This window comes from Antechinus flavipes, chromosome 3, assembly GCF_016432865.1.
Source record: "Antechinus flavipes isolate AdamAnt ecotype Samford, QLD, Australia chromosome 3, AdamAnt_v2, whole genome shotgun sequence".
NCBI classification, from domain to species: Eukaryota; Metazoa; Chordata; class Mammalia; order Dasyuromorphia; family Dasyuridae; genus Antechinus; species Antechinus flavipes.
This window is the reverse complement of record NC_067400.1, coordinates 560,763,163-560,789,156: the sequence shown is the minus strand read 5'-3', so window position 1 is coordinate 560,789,156 and position 25,994 is coordinate 560,763,163. Positions and strand designations below refer to the sequence as shown.

At 31.4% G+C, this 25,994-nt stretch overlaps 1 protein-coding gene across 4 annotated transcripts in view; it reads right to left on the bottom strand.

Moving 5' to 3' along the window:
• The window catches only part of ZMYM4 (zinc finger MYM-type containing 4), a 122,053-nt gene that overhangs the window by 83,320 nt on the left and 12,739 nt on the right, over positions 1 to 25,994 (bottom strand). For all 4 annotated transcript variants that reach the window (XM_051987656.1, XM_051987653.1, XM_051987655.1 and 1 more), the window contains exon 2: positions 686 to 731. In XM_051987656.1, coding sequence (XP_051843616.1) covers positions 686 to 731 — 46 coding nt within the window. The remainder of the gene's footprint in view (positions 1 to 685; positions 732 to 25,994) is intronic.

Sequence of the window (25,994 nt, the reverse complement as noted above, 5' to 3'; positions counted from 1 at the left end):
ATGAAAACAACTGGCTACAACTGAGGTTCCTTTATGAATAAGCCAGGAAATGAGGTGCAATATGGATATGGACATGGAATCATCTCCATGAGTGACTTTAGTCAAGTCAATAAACCTCTTTAAGGCTCAATTTCTTAAATCTGTAAAATGAGAGATTGGACTTGATGGCCTCTAAGAGTCTTTCCAGCTCTGTTTTGCTTTGTATTCCAATATTTAGCACAGTGTTGGCACAGTTATAAGCACTTAACAAATGTTGTCGACTAAATCGATCAACTCTACAACAATATGATTTTATAGTTTTTAGTTACAAATATTTAAGTAGCAAAGATCCTTTTATCCAGACTTAGAAAACTACAAGACATTTTAAGATAATACTCCTCCACTTCCCCTAAAATATTACCATCTTGAATTCAAATAGAGGCCTTAGCAAATATGTTTAATCAATTAAACAAAGAAATATATAGTAGATGATTAAAATATTTAAAATCATAAAATCTAATTATCACCTAAGCCAACCCAGCTGCTTGAATAATATGGTGATAACAGATCAAGTAAAACTGGTGATAGCAAGTCAAGTTTCTCATTACAGTAATGAGAAATATATGCATATTTATCAAACAACTAATGAAGCTAATATACTTTTAAAAACTATTTAAACTAAGACAATACTTTAAAAAATACTTACATTTATCTGCAATTTCATCAAAAACTGCACCAGCCTTCTGTTCAAACTGTTTAAAAAAAAAAAAAAGGAAAACAAATTCATTTATCTGGTTATCTGATTAGCTATCATGAGTTTCTGGCATAATCCACTCTCAAGAGCTGTTTTTGCAACCTTAATGTATAAAAATATATAATAATTGATAGATATGATTATTAAAAAACTAACAAGAAAATATCTGAAGATGAAACAGTGGTAACAACACCCAATTCCCTATCACTAACATAACATATCCTCTCAATGAAAAACTAGTAATTAAAAAAGCCTTAATGTCATACTGTTTATTTCAAACAGAGCAATAAAAAGTTAAAAGGAAACATCCAGGTTAAAGAAAAATAGAGTACCCAATATTCATAACAAAGAACTCAGAATAATGCTCTGAAAAATATCCAAAAAGAAACATATTTAGTTAATTTATTTTTAGGATGACCAATTTTAACAAAATGGAAATATTTAACCTTCATGTTTACCTCACCATTCTCTAAGGCAAATTCTACCACCAGCATTCTGGAAACTGACATATACCAGCATGATGATACAAAGTTACAGCAGAAATTTATTTTAACATTTATAATAACTTTGAGGGTTGTTTTCATGAAGTGATTCTTAACAAGTCACTTCTATTAGTCTCAACTTCCACATCTCTAAAATGGTCTCCAAGATACTTTCTAGCTAATTACATATGCCAATCAAATGAAAATTACTATTATTAAATGTTTTTAAAATTACCCAGTAAGGAAACCAATTTAGCCTATCAAATTCATTTCAGCAGCCACTAGCAAAAAGTATTACCTAAGAACACTTTGCTTTGATATTGCACTAAAAATAACTTAGTAACTTTAATTCTATTATAAAAATTATGCTGTGTTCATCTCTGATCCTTATATTAAACGATTTCCCCTTGTTTCTAACATTTTTTGGCAGTTTTGAAAATAGCTATTCTTTAATGTTTTCAACTGGTAATCCATACATTGAATAATCATCACAGATTTAGACAACAAGGTTCCTTAGCCCAATCTCGTAATTTTACAAATTAAAAAAACCGAGGTACAGAGAGGATAAGTGACTTGTTCAGTGTTATACGCATAAAATGGTACAGGTAAAGTTCAAGCACAGGCCCCAATTCAATGCCATTTCTAAAGCTTAAAGATTTATCTGCTTTAATCTTGTGCAATTTTATACTTCAAATTCAAGGCCAGATTTTGGTCAGTGAATGTTCTATGTCAATGCACTACAGCTTTTATGCTAAATTTAATCAGAGTTGCTTAAGTAGTCAAAACTCCTGAGGATAAACCAAGCACATTAGAAGGCATATAAAGCTAGTGAAATTATCTAATTTACCGGAGCAATTTGAATTATTTAGAAAAATGGCTTTAATTCAAATATAATTGAATTGATTGTCATAAAATTCCAAAATATACAAGCAATTACAGGAAAGCTAGACAGTTAAATCAAGAATAGGTTGTTATTATAGTCTCTGCCTATCTTTAACTATTTCCGAGATAGGGCATAAGAAACCTAAATATTTAGTTGTTTAAGAAAAAAGATATAAAAATCTCTCTTAGTTAAAAATATTTTCAAAAAACAAACCTCTGATCCATCACCAAACTACACTTCAACTCTTCTAACGTATGTATTTAATTACATATTACCATAATAGTGGCTTATTACATTTATATAATACTTTATGGTTTACAAAGTATTTTGTTAACATTATTTTTCTTGATCCTTATAACCCTGGAGAGAACATAATACAACAACAGTTAACAATTTATTTATTTACTATAATAATAAGTTATTAATTATTTAATTATTTGGTAAGCATTTATTGAGGGCTTGCCCTGAGTCAATTATTGTGCTAAATTCTGGGGCCACAAAGAAAGGCAAAAACAGTCATTTCTCAAGAAGCTCAAGTTCCAATAGGAAGAAACAATCCAATTAGCTGTTATTTATTAAGCAAATACTATGTCAGGAGCCAAGAATGCAAATATAAAGAATAATTTCGCCTCATAAGGAATTTGCCTTCTAATACAGTCCAGAAATACATATTTAAAAAACTTACAGGAGAAACTAGTTGGTGTAGTGCATAGAGCACTAACTAGCCCTGTAGTCAGGAGGACTACAATTCAAATCTGAACTCAAGACACTTAACACTTCCTAGCTGTGTGATCCTGGGCAAGTCACTTAATCCCAATGGCCTCAGGGGGAAAAAAATTTACACACACACTATATATATATATGTGTGTATATATATATTTTACACACACACTATATATATATATATATATATATATATATATATATATATATATATATATATATATATATATATATATATATATATATATATATAAAAACAGGAAAGGATCATAATAATCTAATGTTTCACAAACCCAAAGATTCAATATTTTGGAACCAAAAAAAAAAAAATCACTATTTGACAAAAAGTGCTGGTTAAACTAGAAAGCAGTTTAGCAGAAACTGGGTATAGAACATCTCACACTATCATACCAAGATAAAATCAAAATAGGTACATGATTTGGACATAAAAGGTGATATCAAAAGCTACTTTGGGGAGCATGAAATATTTTACTTATTAGATTTATGAATAAAGGGAGAATTTATGACCAAACAAGAGACAGAAAACACTACAGACTGTAAAATTGATTAATTTTTTCACATCAAATTAAAAGGTTTTGCACAAACAAAATAAATGCAGCCAAGATTAAAATTTTATAGGAAGAATCTGATAATGACCTTTTTTCAAATATATAGAGAAATAAGTTAAATTTATAAAAATAAGAGCCATTCCTCCAACGGATAAAGGGTCAAAGAATATGAAAAAATGCTGTTGTTTTTAATTACAAAATGCAAATTAAAACAACTCTACTATCTCACACCTATTAGACTGGCCAATATGACAGAAAAGGAAAATGACAAATGTTGGGATATGGAAAAATAGGGACAATGAATGTGAGTTATTAGAGTTGTAAACTCAGTTTTGGAAAGCAATTTGGAACTATGCTATAAAACTATGCATATTGTTTGATTCAGCGACACTACTAGTAGATCTGTATTCCAATGAGATGAAAAGATAATGAAAAAGGAGCTCTTTGTACAAAAATATTTACATAGCAGCTTTTTTGTGGAGGCAAAGAATTAGAAATTAAGGGATATTCTCAATTGGGAAATGGCTGAACAAGTTGTGATATATGATTGTGATGGAATATTATTCTGCTATAAGAAATATGAATGAGATGCTTTCGGAAAAAACTGGAAACTCACATGAACCAATGCAAAATGAAATGAGCAGAATCACAAGAACATTATATACAGTAACAGCAATACTGAAAGATGATCCACCATAGCTCGTCAACAATGAGATGATTCAAAGCAGTTCCAATGTTCAATGAAGAAGATAGTGGGAATGGAATGTGGTTCACAATATAACATTTTCATTCGTTTTGTTGCTTGCATTTTCTTTTGCTGCTGCTGTTTTTTTTTTTTTTTTTTTTTTTTTTTTACTGGTTTGATTTGATTTTTCCTGTCAGCTTGATAGTTGTATAAATATGTATGCATATATTGGATTTAACATATATTTCTACCATGTTTAACATATTTTGGACTGCTTGCCATCTAGGGGAGGGCATGGGAGAAGAGGAGGAAATTGGAACCCAAGGTTTTGCGAGGGCTGATGTTGAATTGTCCACGTATATGTTTTGAAAAATAAAAAGCTTTTAATAAAAAAGAAAGATTATCCACTCTGAATGACTTAGCTCTTCTCAGCAACAGAATGGCCCAAAATAATTCCAAAGAACTTATCATGAAGAAGCTATCCACCTTCAAAGAAAGAACTGATGGAGTCTAAATAAGATTGAAGGGCAATTATTTTATTACTGTGTTTGGGTTTTTGGTCTGTGTTTTCTCTTTGCAACATGGTTAATATGGAAATGTTTTCCAAGACTGTACTTGTATAACCATATCAAACTGCTTGCTTTCTTCAGGAAATTATCATCAGGAGTGCAAGGATCAGCAATGGTTTTGTGAAAAAAGTGATATTTGAGCTGCATCTTAAAAGAAAGGGACTCTATGAAGCAGAGATAACTAGTTTCATCTACATAGATTAGGAACCTGAGAAAAATTAAATAACTTGTCATATCATAAGACAGCTAGTAAATGAAAGACTAGGGGAAAAAAAGGTTTTTTGCTATGCTTTTGAGTTTTTACATCTGTTCTGTACTTTTTGGGTCCATCTTTCACTGTCTTTCCAACATTCTTGACTCTAATACTATAGAATTTTTGAAGCTGAAGAGATTATTTTAAAAGTTTATTTATTTGACAGAGAGATGCCTAAGGCCTAGATGTTAGGTGATTTACCTAATGTGATACATATTAGGAGTAGAACTGAAACTAAAAGCTATTTTTCTGAATCCCACTGTGCACTATATGTACTTCCTTAGTACTCCACTGCTCTCTGGCTGGCTGCCTCCTAATCTGTCACTTGTAAGTGATTTTGGGATTAGAAACTAGATAAAACCAATTTTGAAGAAAAGTTTGAAACAAAATTTAATAGACCCTGAGTGACCGACCAAGAGCTCTCCTATAATCACAGATGGCTACATATGACATTTCTTTGAACTGTTTGAAGGTCTTTCCACTTCTTTTCTTATTCCTGACTGTATTCCAAAGTCAAGATTGTCAAAGAGATGACCACAAGCTAAAGACCAAAGTATTATAGACATAAAAAGAATATCAGAAAAGATAGATGCCAAATGAATGGTACAAACAGAAGAGCTACAGGAATCAACAATTGAGATAAATGAGAGCTATGAAGGTCAGAGAAGGTTTCAAGCAGATCTATAGGGAAAATTTAACCTCAGGAACACGACTGGGATTTCTGACACAATGCAAGATGAGGCTGGTATTTATTTATTTTTTTTTAGCTATCCCAACTGCCTGAAATGGGTTCTACCTTTTAAAAAGCCTATTTTCAAGGCTCAAGTCATACTCTATCTCCTATCCTCCATTCCCTATCCTCCTAGGAATAAAGTGCTGTTTTCCTCCTTAAATTATCATGTATATACTTATCTGCTTACACGTAGTTTCTTCTAACAGAGTTTAAGTTTATGGGCAAAGTATTTTTCATTTGATTTTTGTCTTGGTATCCACGATGCCTTAATACCAATACATTAGTTTTTTGTCTTAGATGAAAGAAACTGAGCGAATAAGCTTCAAAATGATAACCAAACAGGTTAGGGGAAGGAAGAATATTCCATTTTACAGGAAAAGTATAAGGCAGATGTAGGGCAATTTAGAAAGTATATTGGTGACATAGTCAAGGAATACCTGAACTTTATCTGAAGAGGTAAACTGAATGTGGATAAAACATAGCATTCTCACTTTTTTTGTTATTGTATGTTTGGATTTTTTCACCCTTTTTATCTCTTACACAGCATAATGAATTTGGAAATGTGTTGAAGGAGAATTAACCTATATTAGACTGCTTCCTGACTGAAAAGAAAGAGGAAGGAAGAAAAATTTTGAACATAAAGTTTTACAAAGGTGATTATTGAAAACCATCTTTGCATGTAACTGGAAAAATAAAAAGCTATTATTAAAAAAAAAAGTAATACAAAAAAACTGAGAATTTACTCAATGTAACTGATACACTAGGGAATCAATCGGAACCTAACAACTAATTTCACGTCTTTTATTTAGAGCTCAATTTTTCCCTCAAGAACACAGAAAACAACCACTTCATATCTCAAGTTGCAACCCTTACCTTTTCATAAGCAAACCAGAGTAAAATTTTTTCAGAATAAAATGCTATATTCATTGTAAAACTTCTGATACTGCAGAAGCTGAGAGTAGGAGGGCTGGTCTCTATAAACACACTACTCCTCCCCCCTTTTTCCTCCTAATTCTTCTACTTTCCTGGAGTTTCAGGCAGATGAGGTCCTGTACCCACAGTAGCTGTTGAGTGCCCAGACTCCCTGAGACAAAGGGCAAACAGTCCAAGGCAAACACTTCCACTATTTTATTACAGTATTTATTAATTTCTCGATCCATGTAAAAAGGTTTGTTACCATTTTAAGCTTACTCTTTTTATGTATGACTTAAAATGTTTTTGAGTGTTGTACTCCAACCCCATAATGCTCAATTTTGCATAGTATGGTGATTTTTAGCAATGTATATGTTCCGTTATAGTTACACTGATTGTAGTACAATCAAGAAAGCAGCATGTTTTCTTTGGAATAGAACAGTAGGATACAATTCTAAATTCTATTATATAATAATTAGTTGAGATTCTCTATTAACAGGAATTTTTGAAGTTCTACAATAAATTATAAAAGAAGCTTATACAATGATCCCTTTAACCTCAAGGTATTACGATAGTATCAATGAAAACATTATTTAATTATGATGATCAGTGTTAATTTTATTATATTCTAATACTCTGAAACTGGATACTTCATGATGTCTATTTGAGAAATTATACATAACTAGAATATTTTGTTAAACAAAACAATTCATTTCCTAATCATACTGGTTACCAAATCAGCTATTACACAAAGATCATTTTTTATCAAAAGATATATCAAAAATTTCAACATAGTCTAGAAGGCGGGTAACTTGTCAATATGTAAAACATTTTCTTTGAAAAAATGTTGTAAAAGGTCATAATAGATGAAACAAAGTTTGAGTTGCTAAGATTTAAAAGTATCCAGAAATCACTCCTCATGTAACCACAATTATGTTAAAATTCAGGGCTAACAATAAAATATTTAAGACTCTGATACATAATTGAAACTGTTACGCAGAAAAAAAAATCTAAAAATATTTTTCTTTATAAGAATGTTATAAAATGAATGTCATATATTTAAAATGAAAAGCCAAGCTATAAATAATATTCAGAGATTTATGTAAAATCCTCTTTTATTTACTCTACTTCATATGTAGAGATGCTTATTTTATTGATGTTTGTTCAGAATAGAAAAAATAAACTTTAAAATTAAATTATTAGAATCTACAATAAAAAGGGAAAAAAAAAACATTCCATATGTTTAACTAAATAAAATCATTACATTTTCTACTGCATGGGCAAAATGGGACTGGGGAAAAAAAAAAAGGAAGACACTAGAAATAACTCTTATTAAATATGTCAGGACAAAAATAAAAAAGAACACAATAAATTACATAAAGTTTATGTCTATAAATATATATGTATATATATATTTTACAAATGGCACGTTAAGAAAAAGCATGATATAGTAAAAAGTATTTGACTTGCAGTCAAAGAACCCAGGTATAGTCTTTAATTCAGGCTATATACTAGCCTTAAAATTTAATCTCTCTGATAAGTTAGTCTCCTAATTTGTAAAATAAAAGTATTCAGATTTATGAGAGCTAAATGAGATATGAATATCTTTAAAGCACATTATAAATATTTTTAAATAAGTCTAAGTTACTATACTAACTTTTTGGGGAAAATTACGAATTTTTTGAAAGTTAAGTCTTTCTGACATATTTTAAAACTTTAATGAGATGTTTATTTTTCATCAAAAACTATAAGATATACAGTTTTTCCTTACTTTTATTCCATAAAAGGCCTAAATTTCAATCGTAATTAAATGGCTAAATTGTTTTGGGATTAATTTGTGAATTACTTTCTTCATTAAAACTATGCAAACTGCAATTATTTATTTGCACTTTAACAGGAAAAAAAACATGAAACATAATTATTTTTGTTATGTAAATTACTAAATATTTATTAGTCTGTTCATTCAATTTTTAATAGTATATAACATACCCACCAGCCAAGAAACACAGCAATTGTGAAAGTCAATGAAGACGTACAATGTTACTTATAGCAATAAATATCACTCTAAAGAGCTAGCAGGTCAACAAAACAGATCTCCTGCAACTAATTAGATGTTGACCCTCTGTACAAACTTGAGCTAATATGGTCGTTGGAAACAAGCACAGCATTATCAACTATCAAAAATAAAATACATTATTAAAAAAAAAAAGTTATAAGGCCAAGATTCCTCTTTAAAAAATGAGACAAGAACAAACTCTTGAAAATGTTTTTCCAGTCTCTTAAGACCTCTGGAAAGCCATTTAATTATAGATTCATTGGTTAAAAAAAAAGTCAGCAAATGAAACTAGGAAAAAAATAAACAACTTTCCTCTTAAGATTACGTATTCCTAAAAGGATACAGTTGATAAAAATTTTTTCTCATTTTTCATATCTTTTCCAATTGGGAAAACTCGAAAAGAAATTTTAAAATATATAAACTACATTAAAATCTGAAATCTGCAGCAGAAGAAATTAAACTCTTCTAGAACATTTTTTAAAAGGACACAAAGTAGTGTTATTCTGCAATCATTTTTGATGTGCTAAGCAGAAATTAGTGTTAAAAGAGCCTCAAAGGCTTCTTTTCTCCTTTTCTTTGTAAAACCTAGGACCACACTGTATATTATATTATCACATTAGACTTTTTTGATATGTTGAGATGTACAGAATTTTTCTTAATTTTTTTTTTGGGGGGGGCGCTAAGTGACTTGCCCAGGCCACACTGCTATTAAATGTTAAGTATCTGAGGCCAGATTTGAACTCCTGATTTCAGGGCTAGTGATCTATTTATCTACTGTATACCATCTAGCTGTCCCAAATCTTTTTCTTACCATAAAAAGATTTTCATTATATAGGATGGAACAAGTTATGTGAGGAGGGTAACAGGAAGGAATATGATAGGAAAAATAAAGGATGTAGAAACAAGTGATGTCAACACAAAGTTTTTTTCTTAAAAAACAAAAATGATCTATTCACTAAAATGAGTTAATCCATGACACTAGCTCAGTTCTATGTTCTATCTATACCTCAAAAAAACATTAAATTCCATTTCATTTTCTAAATTCTTAAATTTCTTATTAGCCTCCTATCAACTAACCTAAATTAGTGAGATTTTAATGTAGAAACAAAACAAACAAACAAAAAAAACCTAATACTCAGAGATCATAAAAAGAAGACTGTATTTAACCATTAACTATGCAAAAGAAATATTTAAGTCAAATTGCAATATTGGTCTTAGCAAATCTCAGTGGCATTGGGGACACACGAATCATATTTGATGTAATTTTTTTCTTTGTTTTTAAACTACCTGAACTAATTTTGTGTAACTTTTTGTTACCCAACTGGATGCCAATTGATGAATGCCATGATTTTTGGCATGTACTCACACTGTATTTTGACTGTTAACATAGTCTAATTAAATAACCTGAGTTAATGATCTATAAGTTCTTATGTTTTGTTTTGAAATATCATGATTCTGAGTTTACTATTGTCTTTTGAGATAATATAGAAAAAGTTAGAAAAAAAATTTCACACAAGACTTTATTGTGAATTTACAACCAATGAAGATGGATAGTTCCATATACATAATATAGGACTGTACATACAAATTAACTTTTTTACATACAACTTTTAAAAAGATAAAATAAAGTCAACAGTAATTTTTAAAGCTGTCCTACATATTAGTGATTCTTTTTGATCATTCTTTTAGACTCTTTTGTGTACTGGGGGGCGGGGGGGGGGCGGGGCGGGGGGAGGAGGAAGTTCCAATGACCTCTTTTCTTTCTTCTTTGTTTCTGGCCTCCTATCCCTATTTCCCTTCTCCATTCTATTCCCAGCCCTGCTAAAGGGGAAAAAAACACAAATACACATAGTCAAATAAATAAATTACTACACTGATCCCGTCCACAAGTGCATTTCTCAATCTGCATCTTGGGGATCAATTTCTCCTTAAGGCAGTGAGTACTTCTCCTCACCAAACTTCTGCAATCCCAATTGGTCACTGAATTTTTTCTTTTTTTAAAATAACTGCTTACTTCACTCTCTATCAATTCATGCAAATTTTTCCAGATTTTTCTGAAAATCATTTTTTAATCATTAAAAAGGAATAGCACTGCAAACCAAAATTTGTTTAGCCATTTTCCAATTAATAAATATCACTTTAGATACAAATCTTTAGCACTACAAAAAGACTGCATATTGGTCCTTTCCTTCTTTCTTTGATCTCTTTAGAGCACAGGTCTGCGGGGTATCACTAGATCAAAAAGTAGGTACAATGTAGTAGTTTTTTTTTAATCATAGTTCCAAATTGCTTTTTAAAATGTCTGGACCACTCCACACAAATAAAGTCAGACTTAAATAATTGGAAAAATATTAAGTGCTCTTGGATAGGCCGAGCGAATATAATAAAGATGACAATACTCCCTAAACTAATCTATTTACTTAGTGCTATACCAGTCAGACTTCCAAGAAAATATTTTAATGATCTAGAAAAAATAACAACAAAATTCATATGGAACAATAAAAAGTCGAGAATCTCAAGGGAATTAATGAAAAAAAAAATCAAATGAAGGTGGCCTAGCTGTACCTGATCTAAAATTATATTATAAAGCAGCAGTCACCAAAACCATTTGGTATTGGCTAAGAAACAGATTAGTTGATCAGTGGAAAAGGTTAGGTTCACAAGACAGAATAGTCAACTATAGCAATCTAGTGTTTGACAAACCCAAAGATCCTAACTTTTGGGATAAGAATTCATTATTTGATAAAAACTGCTGGGATAACTGGAAATTAGTATGGCAGAAATTAGGCAAGGACCCACACTTAACACCATATACCAAGATAAGATCAAAATGGGTCCATGACCTAGGCATAAAGAACGAGATTATAAATAAATTAGAGGAACATAGGTTAGTTTATCTCTCAGACTTGTGGAGGAAATTTGTGACGAAAGATGAACTAGAGACCATTACTGATCACAAAATACAAAATTTTGTTTACATCAAATTAAAAAGCCTTTGTAAAAACAAAACTAATGCAAACAAGATTAGAAGGGAAGCAACAAACTGGGAAAACATCTTCACAGTTAAAAGTTTCTGATAAAGGCCTCATTTCCAAAATATATAGAGAACTGACTCAAATTTATAAGAAATCAAGCCATTCTCCAATTGATAAATGGTCAAAGGATATGAACAGACAATTTTCAGATAGTGAAATTGAAACTATTTTCACTCATATAAAAATATACTCCAAATCACTATTGATCAGAGAAATGCAAATTAAGACAACTCTGAGATACCACTACACACCTGTCAGATTGGCTAAGATGACAGAAAAAATAATGATGAATGTTGGAGGGGATGCAGGAAAACGGGGACACTGATGCATTGTTGGTGGAGTTGTGAACGAATCCAACCATTCTGGAGAGCAATCTGGAATTATGCCCAAAAAATTATCAAAATGTGCATATCCTTTGATCCAGCAGTGTTTCTATTGGGCTTATATCCCAAAGAAATACTAAAGAAGGGAAAGGGACCTGTATGTGCCAAAATGTTTGTAGCAGCCCTGTTTGTAGTGGCTAGAAACTGGAAAATGAATGGATGCCCATCAATTGGAGAATGGCTGGGTAAATTGTGGTATATGAACGTTATGGAATATTATTGTTCTGTAAGAAATGACCAGCAGGATGAATACAGAGAGGCTTGGAGAGACTTACATGAACTGATGCTGAGTGAAATGAGCAGAACCAGGAGATTACTTTACACTTCGACAACGATATTGTATGAGGATGTATTCTGATGGAAGTGGATTTCTTTGACAAAGACTCAGTTTCAATTGATAAATGATGGACAGAAGCAGCTACACCCAAAGAAAGAACACTGGGAAACGAATGTGAACTATTTGCATTTTTGTTTTTCTTTCCGAGCTGTTTTTACCTTCTGAATCCAATTCTCCCTGTGCAACAAGAGAACTGTTCAGTTCTGCAAATATATATTGTATCTAGGATATACTGCAACATATCTAACATATATAAGACTGCTTGCCAATCTAAGGGAGGGGGTGGAGGGAGGGAAGGGAAAAATCGGAACAGAAATGAGTACAAGGGATAATGTTGTAAAAAAAAAATTACCCTGGCATGGATTCTGTCAATATAAAGTTATTATTAAATAAAATAAAATATTTTTTAAAATGGACCAATTTACAGCTCTACAAACATGCCCTAGTGTGTCTACCTTCTTTCAACTCCCCAAATAATGATCATTTTTTACTTCTCTCCTCTTTCTGGCTCCAATGGTTGTGAGGTGAAAACTCAGTTGTTTTAATTTGCAATGCTTTGGTTAAGAGTAACTTGAAGCATTTTTTTCATAGGATTTGGATATTTTTCCTTTGAGACCTGCTAGTTCATACCCTGAGAATACTTCTGTATTACACAATGTATTAAGTGAATGGCTGTCATTCTTAAATTTATCTAAATAAATTCCTTACATAATTTTGGCTATCAAACCTTCAAAAGAGAAATTTATTTCAAAAATTTTTCCCAGCTGCCTGTTTCCTTTCTAATTTTAGCTTCATTGGTTTTGTTTGTATAAAAAACTTTCAATTTTATATAATAAAAATTGTTCATGTTACCTTTTATCAACTTCTTCTATCCCTTAGCTCATTATGAATTCTTCTCATAACCACAGTTAAAAAAACATTATTTCCTTCCTTGATTCTCTAACTTGTTTATGATATGACATTTTTTAGAGAGGTCATGAATCCATTTGGAGTTTATATTGTTATAGGTAATGAAATGCTGGACTATACCTAATTCCTGCCATACTTTTGAATTTTTTCAGGACCCAAAAGATTTTTTGAAGACAGAAAATGAAGTTAAGAAAATTTATAGCTGTAATTGCTATAAATTTTTTAAACTTCATTTTCTATCTTTTTTTAAAAAATTCACTTTGCTCTTTTATTCATTTATTTCATTTGTTTCAGGATTTAAGGAAATGAAATATTTGTGTTGGGATTTAAGGTAGACCACAAAAAAAAATTGGGGTTCCAGACTGTTATTGCAAGATGTCTCAAGAGAATTTAGATTCTCTTGATTTGGACTTATCTCCAAATTAAAGAGCAAAAGTTTATTATAATTGTAACTCCAATTAAAATGTGCTAAATTCCAAAAGTGGTTAAGCAAAGAACCAGGGGCAAGAAGGTAAATTTATAGACATCAGATATTTCGTATCCCTGATATATACTAATTTTCTGGCTTTAGGAGTGGTCTGGTTCTGATGTAGTGCCCATAGTTCTCTGGGCAAGTTTATAGGGGGAACTTTCTGGAGGTGTGTTTTAGACTTGAAACATCATTAGGTCAAATAGGTCAATTTTGATCTGTAACTTTAAGCATTTCATTATTATTGCTCATTAGTCTCAAAAACCTAGTTATCATAGACCAACAGACTGTTAAATGACAGCTAGCATTATTTGTGAACTTAGCATCCTGATGATATAGAGTAAACTAAGGTAGGATAACCTAAGGGAAAAAATACATCATTTCTAACTACAGCATTTGCAAGTGCAGATGGCTTTAAGATTATTGCTAGAGGGACAGCTAAGTGGCGCAGTGGACAGAGCACCAGCTGTGAAGTCAGGAGGACTTGAGTTCAAAAGTGACCTCAGACACTTAGCACTTTCTAGCTATGTAACCCTGGGCAAGTCACTTAATCCTAATTGCCTCAGGAGAAAAAAAAAGATTATTGCCAGATCACCTCTAGGATTACTACTCTCATTAGACATCACTACTATAGTGCTAGATTAAGTTCTTTGAATAAAAAAGCATTACTATAATCATTCACTCTAATAAAATAGATCAGTAGGTTGCTTCTCAAAATCCTAGATTTAAACATATTTCATTAGTAGTTCTTAGTAGAAAAGGAGAAAAACAAATTTCAGAATAAAAAACCTTTTCTTCAAAATGAGTCCTAAAATAACAAATTTCTCTAAACTACAAAAGAAAAAATTAACATGCAAAATAGCCTTTCATTATTTTCAAATTGAGAAATATGAAACGTAACACCAATTCTGTTAAAATATAATTCTACTTAAATTGCTTGGAGGTGATAGCAATTATTTTTAAATTTGACATTAAACATTTTAAAATAAAGCTAAAACATAAAAACTTAGTTTAAATAGGCTTTTTTCTATGTGACTATTAAATATTATAAAGAAGAATTATTAAATAAGAACATTCACTTTTAATTAAAATTTAGATGAATTAGGTAAAAATGTGTAAAATGCAGATTTTCTGCTAACGAACCATTATAAAATACTAGGTAACATCAATATAAACCAGATCTGCAAAGCACTTCATTATCTTTTACATTTATAGTACATGATATTAACTGTAAAATATACTATATTTAATATGTAATATATATATTTTAATTATCAACCATGTAAGATAGGCACCAGTTTTATTCCTATTTTAGAGATGAGGAAACAGAAGTTTATATAAGTTAAGTAATTTGACCAGGATTACATAGTTTAAGTGATGAGGAAGTATTTAAATTCACATTTTTCAGATTCCAAGTCCAGGTCTCTATGCACCTAGTCTTTACTGCCATTTTAAACAGAAACAAATGCCAAGAGGTAGGAGACAAGAGGGTAGAGTAGCAGGAAGAATTATAGATAAGATCTCACTTAAAATTCTTCTGTACAGATTTAGAAAATGAATCAGACTGGAGGGATTGTAAGAAAAGGCACATCAGTGCATTGTTGGTGGAGTTGTAAATTGATGCTACTGCAGAAAACAATTTGAAGTTAAGCAAATAAAGTGACCCAAATGCCCAAATTCTTTGACTCAGAGATTCTATTACTTTTAGCCCAAGGATTTATTATCACTGGGCTTATACCACAAAGACACTAATAAAAACTATTTATAATAGCACTTTTTGAGATAATAAAGAATTAGAAACAAATTAGATGCTTTTCAACTAGAAAATGGCTAAATAAACTGGTAAATGAATGTAATATTACTATGTTCTAAGAAATCTGATGACAAGAGTACAATGTAAACTTCTACATCTACTTATGCAGAAGTAATTAAGTCAAGGCTTATACCCAAATGATTACAAGAATGTAAATGAAAAGTTCATATAAAATATATACAAAAGACTACAATGATATAAATGAAAAGAACTATATTCAAAAAAAAAAAACATCGCAAAGTTGTAAAGAACAAGTATGTCTCAAAAGAAGATATCAGAAGACACTTCCAATATGTTTGTGCTTTTTTAGTTTTCTGATCAATTATGCTACTTCCCTTCCCTCTTTTTTATCTTTTAAAAAATACTATTTGTTATATAGAATGTCTTTCTGGAAGGGTGTAGGGGAAGAAAGGCTGCGGGGAAACTTGGTGATATTAAAAAAAAAAGACATCAATAAAAACATTTTATTTTTCAAGTGCAGTAAATAGAATCGTGATTGGGAAATCCAAGAAAAAATTTGTAAGTCCATTCTTCAGCCTAAGTTGGTTGCCTAAATTTAGCCTTTTAGGAAATAAGGCAACTGTCGGTTACATTTACAATAACAAATTCAGGTTTTTAAATTAAGATTTATACTCATTTTAATTTATAAAATGGAAAAGTGCCACCAAAAAAGGGTGCTTTCCAATTCTTATAGATTAAAAAAAAGGCATGTCTGGATTGCTGTCCCCTGACTAGGCATGTATGGTATTATGGAAAGAGGTCATTAGCAGCCAATCAACATGTCCCTCTCCATTTAAAATTTCACAACACAAACGGTTATAATTAATCCACTAATATTTATTGGATACCTTTTGCAAAAAAAGTTCAAGCATTTATGCCTACCTTAAAAGTAACCTATGTAATTAATAGGGACAGGAACAACAAAGAGCTAGCCAGTCTGCAAAATACCTGCAACAGGAAAAGCTTTCAACAGGAAGAAAACCCTCTAGAGATCAAGAGAGCCATAGAGTATCAGATTTAAAAGAACTACAGTTCTGGGGGGGGGAAGGGGGGAAAAAAAACCATAGAGTTCTTATATAAAAGCCAGCTCTGTCTTTTTCTACAGAGCCCCCTAGTGGCTTTTACAAACTTCTCGGCTCACTGCCTATAACCAATGACTTTTTCTGGGCAAAAGGGCTGAGGACTGATTATATTAATTTTATTTTGGAGCAAAGTATTTCATACAGTTTGTCTAATACAGTCTGTCTCCTTTCATTTTTATTTCTAAAACAAAACAAAGACTTTTGGAAATACATGACCTATTTTGATTAAAATACACATTTAAATTTAGTAATATAGAGTTTAAATGAGCCCATAATAAACTCTGAAGCAGCTACGTAATGCTGGAGTTCAAATGGATCTCAGACATTTACTAACCATGTGGACCCCGATTTCCTTATTGGTAAATGTGGATAATATCACCTACTTTCCAGTATAGTTAGGTGGCCCAGTGGATTGAGTATCCCAGGGCCCAAAGTCAAATAAATTCATCTTCTTGAGTTTATGTCTGACCTCACACACATATCAGCTCTGTGAACCTAGGCAATTACTTAACTTTGTTTGCCTCAGTTTCCTTAACTTTAAAATAAGCTGGAGAAGGAAATGACAAACCAATCTAGTATCTTTCCCAAGAAAACTCCAAATGGGATTATATAGGACTTTAACAACTTCATTACCACAAATTCCCAATTTGTTACCACAAAAAAAGATAAGACATTGCTTAAAGTTATACTTTTGCATTTTATTACAGAAAATTAGATTTTAACCATTTTAATTTAAGGAAGGAAAATAATTGAAAAAAAAATGAACATAATGATTAAAAAGATTTGTTTTAAAGGAAATCATAATAAATGCTCCAGACTTTGTGTAATTAAAACAAACCAATTCCTTAATAAACCTTAAAATTTTCATGAAAAATTATATCTAATGCAATGCTAAGAGGATTGAGACTCTAATATAGTATAGAATACTTAATAGTCTAGAAGCACTTTAACAGTAACAAAATAGTGGCTGCAATACGCCAAGATCAACTTTATCTAGTTAATGTGATTTTAAATCTAAATTTTCTGTTTGGCCATTTTCAGTCACAGTGGCTACTATACAGAACTTTAATTATATAAAAAAGAAATACTGAATTAAGACTGTAATAATATACAAACTATGTGTGTCAAATATAAATAAAGAAGAAACAGAATTATAACAATCTCCAACTCAGGATTAAGGATCCTACTGCACAGTATACATTGTTACCTGTTGGAATCCTTACAAAGCATTAAGTCATTAGAATTGATAGAGACAATAATTATCTAATTTAGCATGGTTCAGTGTGATTGATCTGATCCTACAAGGAGATGTTATGGGCCAGAACTTGAAACAAGGTACTAAGTGGAATTGAGCAGACAATGTTTAAATCTAGTTTAGAATTGCTTAATCCTACAACAAATAATGGTTTCCCAGTGATATGATGATTGGTGTGTACTCAGTGTACAGCATATAAGCAAGATGCTCTCAGGGCCAAAGAGCACTCTAGGAGACACAGAAGCCCACTCACTTCAATTGGAGATTGAGAAGCCACAGGTCGGAGTGAGGCCTCTAAGAAAGCTAACCGGGCCCAATGAAAGAGAGAAGACTTGGAAGGAGAAAATAAACCTTTGGATTTTGTCAGCTGGCTGCATATGAAGTGATTATTACTTTGAACTGAAACTAAGGCTGCCTCCAGAAACCTCCCCAAGAAACCTGCTCCTAGAGAACCATTATATATTATACAAAAGAAGGGAACACTACTTTTACCAAATAACAAAACAAAAAAAAATTCCAATTGCTAGCAAAATTACCAAGTCAATTACAAACATAACAAAATAAAATTTAAAAATACAAAAATATAATCATTAGAGTAAAAAATGTGATGACTGAACCAAGTACTGTCTTACATACCAACAAGGGGAAATGAAATTATTGTGAAACAGCACATAATACTCCTGTCTCTTCTTTGGCCATACACTCTTCCCTTTTCCGTAAATTTGACAGGTAAAATTTTCTATGTTCCCTTAGTTAACTATAATATTACACTTTATGTCTAAAACTTTACCCATTTTGAGTTTATCTGGGTATGACAGTATAAAATGCATCCAGAGAGACAACTATGGAAACTAAATGCTGATCAGAGCAAACTATTTCCACTTTTTTTGGGGGGGTCTTTTTTTCTTCATGGTTTTGTCTTGCACAACATGACAAATATGGAAAATAGATTTAAAAAGGATTGTATGTGTTTAACTTTTATCAGATTGCTTGCTGTCTTAGGGAGATGGGAGGTAAGAAGAAAGGCAGAGAGAAAAAAGTGTAATAAAATGTCTTACAAAAACGAATGCTGAAAACATGTATCATTACATGTATTTGGAAAAATAAAAGACTACTGAAGAAAAAAAAAACTTGAGAAAACAGGACAAATAAAAAAATGAAGCAAGACCTTTGGCCATTTATTACACTGGTGACCCTTACCTAGAACTCCTCTAAATTATCATTATCTTTTTGAAAATATGGTACCCAAGAGTCAACACCACAATCCAGATGTGATCTGATCATGGCAGAGAACAGCACACTTGGAGTCAGGAAGACTCATCTTCCTGAGTTCAAATCTAGCCTCAGACACTAGCTTTGTGACCCTGGGCAAGTCACTTAACCCCATTTGCTTCAGTTTCCTCATCTGCAAAATGAATTGCAGAAGGAAATTACAAACCATTCCAATATTTTCACCAAATAATAACAACAGAGGGGTGAAATGAATGAGAATAACTGGTATTATTCTAATAATGTTACACAGCTATGAATTATGGAATTCTAAGGGCTACCTAAAGAGCCACGATATGTGGTGGGCATTGCTACTGTAGCAATTACCAATAATTATAAACCAGAAGAAGGTAACATTAGAAACATACAGTAACAGAAAAGAAGGCTGGGGGTTACTGTATTTTAATGATGTTATAACAGGGAAAGGGAGAAAAGGAATATATTGGGAGAAAGAGAAGAAAAGATAAGAAAAATTCTATCACATAAATAAGCAAGAAATAGTAAAAGAAAGCTTGAAAGGAGGAATACTCTAACCTTATTCTCATCTGAACTGGTCAAAGGAGGAAAGAAGGAGTGTACATGTACAATGTGCACATTGCATTTTACAACATTGTGTGTATATATACATACACACAAGATTTGGACACAAAAATAATTCACTTAAAAGGGAAAGGGGAAATGAGAGGAAGGGCAGGTTAAAGGAAGGATAAGTTTTAAACTGAAAAAACTCTTAAAGAGGGGATAGAAAATAAATATTTAATTTTTAACTAAACTAAATATAAATTTTAAATAAAATTTAAATTAAATATTAACTATTAATTAATATTTCTCCATTTCTATGGAGAGAAATATACCATTAACAACCATAACTATAAATATGAAGTAGAAAAACCCTTAAATGAAAAAGGATAGAAAAATAGGTAAGAAAGCAGAATCTAATAATATATTTGTTAAGAAATATATTTGAAACAAAATGATGCAAAGAAAAAGTTAGAATAAGGTGCTGGAGTAAAATCTAAATCTATAATGCTTCACTTGAAGTTAAAGAAAAGGAAGAAACAATATCCATAATGTCAAAAAAATTAGCAAAAACATAGTAAGAGACTAAAGTACTTTAAGTTTTTGTTGAAAGGTATCATGAATAACAAAGGATATAAACAGATAAATTTTTTTCAATTATTTATTTTTAATAATTATGACTTTTTATCGACAGAACCCATGCCTGGGTATTTTTTTTTTAACAACATTGTCCCTTGCACTCACTTCTATTCCCACTTTTACCTTCGGGAAGCCTCCCTCCACCCCCTCCCCTACATGGTAGGCAGTCCTATACATGTTAAATATGTCACAGTATTTCCTAGATACAATATGTGTGCAGAAAACCAAACAGTTCTCTTGTTGCACAGGAAGAATTGGATTCAGAAGGTAAAAATAACCCGGGAAGAAAAACAAAAATGCAAACAGTTTACATTCATTTCCCAGTGAACAGATAATTTTTAGATGAACTAAAACTATTTCTAAATCACTTGATCAGAGAAAAAATGCAAATTAAGACAACTCTTACACCTCTCAAATTGGCTAAGATGACAGGAAAAAAATAATGATGTCAAAGGGAATGTGGGAAAACTGGGACACTAATACATTGTTGGTGGAGTTGTAAACGGATTCAATCATGTTAGAGAGCAATTTGGAACTAAAACTATCCAACTGTGCATACCCTTTGATCCAGCAGTGTCTCTATTGGGCCTGTATCTCAAAAAGATCATAAAAAAGGGAAAAGGGACCTACATGTGCAAATATGTTTTAGTAGAGGCAAAGAAGTAGAAACTAGGTGGATGCCCATCAGTTGGGGAGGGGGAATGGTTGAATTAGTTATGGTATATGAATGTTATAGAATATTATTGTTCTATAAGAAACAATCAGCAGAATGATTTCAGAACAGCTTGAAGAGACTTCATGAACTTATGCTAAGTGAGCTGAGGAGAACCAGGAGAATAGTGTTCACAGGAACAAGAAGATTATATGATGATCAATTCTGATGGACATGGCTCTTTTCAACAATGATATGATTCAGGTCAGTTCCAATAGATTTGTGATGAAGAGAGCCATCTGCACCCAGAGAAAGGACTGTGCGAGCATAAAGTATTTTCATCTTTTCTGTTATTGTCTGCTTTCTTTCACATTTTTTTCCTCCTTTTTGATCTGATTTTTCTTGTGTGGCATGACAAATGTTGAAATATGTATAGAAGAATTGTATATATTTAACATATATTGGATTATCTGTTGTGTAGGGGAGAAGGTGAGGGAAAGGGAAGGAGAAAAATTTGAAATACAAAGTTTTACAAGAATGAATGCTGAAAACTATCTTTGCATATATTTTGAAAATAAAAAGCTACTCTTTAAAAAAAAAAGAAAGAAAGGTATCATGGACTAGGTGTCAAATTCACAGTAGTATCACCATATTAAAATGTAAATGTGAAATGTTTAACAAAATAAACACTCAATACAACATAATGTTAATTTGTGGTTTTTGACATCAATGTGGCCTACAAGGATACATTTCTATTTGACTTTGACAGTAGTCCGGAACAAATATCAATTCTAAATATATATGGACCAACAACACAGCATCTAAATTCTTAAAGGACAAAGAAAATGAGTTATACAGAGAAATAGAGAACAAAACCATAATAGTGAGAAATCTCAATTTACACTTCTTAGATTCAAATAACCTAAAGAAAAAAAGAAATGAAGGACTAAATAGAATTTTTTTAAAGTCAAATAAGATAGCTCTTTGGATATTATTAAACAGGAACAGAATGGAGTATACATATTTCTCAGATGTGCATGGAACCTTCAAAAAAAACTGATCATGTAGTGATACATAAAAATCTCACAAGCAAAAGTAGAAAAGCAGAAACATTAAACACATCTCTGACAAATTATAATGCAATAAAAATTATACTCAATAAAAGTATCTGAAACAATTTAAAAATAAACTTTTCTAAAAATATGTGGATGGGGCAGTTAGGTGGTGCAGTGGAGAGAGCACAGCCCTGAAGTCAGGAGGACCTGGGTTCAAATTTGATCTCAAACACTTAACACTTCACACTTCCTAGCTGTGTGATCCTGGGCAAGTCCCTTAACCCCAATCTCCACAGCAAATAAATAAATAAATAAAGATATGTGGCTCAGAGAACAAATCACTGAAACAATAATTTCTTCCCCCCCCAACTTATTTATTTATAATAATTATAACTTTTTATTTACAGAACCCATGGCTCGGTAATTTTTTATAACATTATCCCTTACACTCACTTCTGTTCCGACTTTTCCCCTCCCTCTCTCCCTCGACTTCCTCCCCCAGATGGCAAGCAGTCCTATATATGAAATAATAATTTCAATGAAGACAATGACAACAATCAACTAACATATCAAAATTTTCAGGATGCAATTAAAGCAGTAATTAGTTGAAATTTTGTATCTCCAAATGTTTCCATCAATAAAAGAGAAAAAACAGATCAACATAGCAGCATACAACTAAAAAAAAAATCCTAGAAAAGAAACAAACTAAAATCCTTCAAAGAAGAATCTTGAAAATCAAAGATTAACAAAATGAAATTAATAAATAAAACAAGTGTATAAACTACACAAGGTACAATGGATGTCCACTATTACCATTACCATGCTACCAGAAATGGTAGTTATAGCAATAAGAGAAGAAAAATAAATTTTGTTTAAGCATAGGCCCACTCCCAAAGAATCAAAATTTTTTATCATGATGAACTAAGGAGAATAAACTAAAAAACAAAATGAAACATTAACAACTTCAGCAAAGTTAAGTGATATAAAATAAAATCACTTAAACCATATATATATATATTTCCCTCCAAAAAAGCTAACAGTAAGAGTTTAAAAGGCACATTTCATTTAAAATAACCCATTATTTCACTCATATAATTAAGATATACACGAGAACTATATGAACACTCTTTTATTTTTTTAAATAACTTTTTATTGATAGAACACATGCCAGGGTAATTTTTTACAGCATTATCCCTTGCATTCACTTCTGTTCCGATTTTTCCCCTCCCTCCCTCCACCCCTTCCCCCAGATGGCAAGCAGTCCTTTACATGTTGAATGGGTTGCAGTATATCCTAGATACAATATATGTGTGCAGAACCGAACAGTTATCTTGTTGCACAGGGAGAATTGGATTCAGAAGGTATAAATAACCCGGGAAGAAAAACAAAAATGCAAGCAGTTTATATTCATTTCCCAGTGTTCTTTCTCTGGGTGTAGCTGCTTCTGTCCATCTTTGATCAATTAAGGCTCTCTTTATCGAAGAAATCCACTTCCATCAGAATACATCCTCAAACAATATCGTTGTTGAGGTATATAATGATCTCCTGGTTCTGCTCATTTCACTCAGTATCAATTCATGTAAGTCTCGCCAGTCCTCTCTGTATTCATCCTGCTAGTCATTCCTTACAGAACAATAATATTCCATAACATTCATATACCACAATTTACTCAACCATTCTCCAATTGATGGACATCCTTTCATTTTCCAGCTTCTAGCCACTACAAACAGGGCTGCCACAAACATTTTGGCACATACAGGTCCCTTTCCTTTCTTTAGTATCTCTTTGGGGTATAAGCCCAGTAGAAACACTGCTGGATCAAAGGGTATGCACAGTTTGATAACTTTTTGAGCATAGTTCCAAATTGCTCTCCAGAATGGCTGGATGTGTTATATGAATACTCTTTACAAAAATTAATACATCTATGATCAATGTGATGGCCTTGGCTCTTTTCAAGAATGAGACGATTCAAGGCAATTCAAATAGGTTTGTGATGGAAAAAGCCATCTGCAGCCAGAGATGACTAAGAAGACTGAATGTGTATCACAACCTAGTATTTTCACCTTTTTTGTTGTTGTTATTATTTGCTTGGGGTTTTTTTTTCTTTCTCATTTTTCTCCCTTTGATCTGATTGTTCTTTCACAGAATAAAGATGGAAATATATTTAGAGGAATTGTATGTATTTAACCCATACTGGATTACTTACTATCTAGGAGAGGGTTGAGGTGAGAAACACAAGATTTTGCAAAGGTGAATGTCGAAAATTATCTTTGCGTGTATTTTGGGAAAAAAAACCCTATTATTATCTTAATAAATACATTTAAATAATTAGAAAAATGTTAATTGCTCATGGGAAGATTAAGTCAGAATAATAAAAGTGACAATATTATCTAAATTAATTTACTTATTCAATATAATAGCAATCAAGTTTATTGAGCTAAAAAATTTAACACAAAAAATATCAAGAATATCAAGGGAATTAATGAAAAGAATTGGCAAGGAGCTATACCCAGCAAAAGAACTCTAGGAGATGACTAAGAACCATTACGTAGAATTGCCAATCCCTCTATTTTTGTCCACCTGCATTTTTGATTTCTTTCACAGGCTAATTGTACAATATTTCAGAGTCCGATTCTTTTTATACAGCAAAATAACTGTTTGGACATATATATTTATTTTGTATTTAATTTATACTTTAACATATTTAACATGTATAGGTCAACCTGCCATCTGGGGGAAAGAGTGGAAAAATTGGAACAAAAAATTTGGCAATTGTCAATGCTATAAAATTACCCATGCATAATATAACTTCTAAATAAAAAGCTATTTAAAAAAAGAAAAAGAAAAGAATTGGCAAGGAAGTCTAACTCTACTACAAAGCTGTATTCATCAATACAATTTGGTACTAAGTATAAAATAAAAAGACTGATAAGTAGAACAAAATAGGTACAAAATATATAGAAACAAAGTTGTCAAAATGTTTGATAAACCCAAAGATCCCAATCATTAGGGCAAAAACTCAATATACAATAAAAAATGTTGGGAGAATAGAAAAGCAGTCTGACCAAAACTAAATATAGGCCAATATCTCACCATATACCAAATAAACATATGACTTAGATATGAAAGGCTAACATCATAAACAAATTAGAGGAATGAAAAAGAAATTACATAGGAAGTAAAATGGACTCTTCTGGTTACATAAAATTAAAAGCTTTTTGAACAAACAAAACCAACTCTGATAAAAATTAGAAACGGGTAAATCAGAAAAAATATTTGCAGCTCATTTCTCTGATAAAAATCTTATTTTTAAGATCTATAAGAGAAAGATTCAAATATATAAGAATAAGAGCCATTCCCTAATTGATCAATGGTGAAAAGATATGACTATGTCATTCTGGGGAAAAAAAAAGTGAGAAAAATGCTCTAAGTCCTTAATAACTAGAAAATCATACCTCACAGTCATAAGACTGGCAAAGATGGAAAAATAAATGACAAAAGCTGGAGAGGGCTATAGGAAAACAGACACTTTCAAGCAAGTAGAGCTGATTCATGGTCTAGCCATTCTGGAAAGCAATTTGAAATACTACCTAGAAATTTATGAAACTATTCCTTTTGACACAGTTATATCACTAACAGGCCTCAATCCCCAAATGATCAGAAAAGTTTTTTAAAAGACTCAGTCATACAAAAATATTTACAGCAGTTATTTTATGGTTGAAAAGAACTGGTGAGCAAAGCCATCAAATGGCAAACAGTTGAACAAATCATGGTATACACACACACACACACACAAATTTATGTGTGTGTGTGTATATATATATACATATATATATATTTCACTAAAGCCTTTTATTCTCAAAAGATATATAATACTATTGACTTGTAAGAAATTATGGAAAAAATGGTTTCAAAAAAATCTGGAAAGGTTAATAATAATTGAAATGAAGTGAGCAAAACAAAAAAAAAAGATTTATGC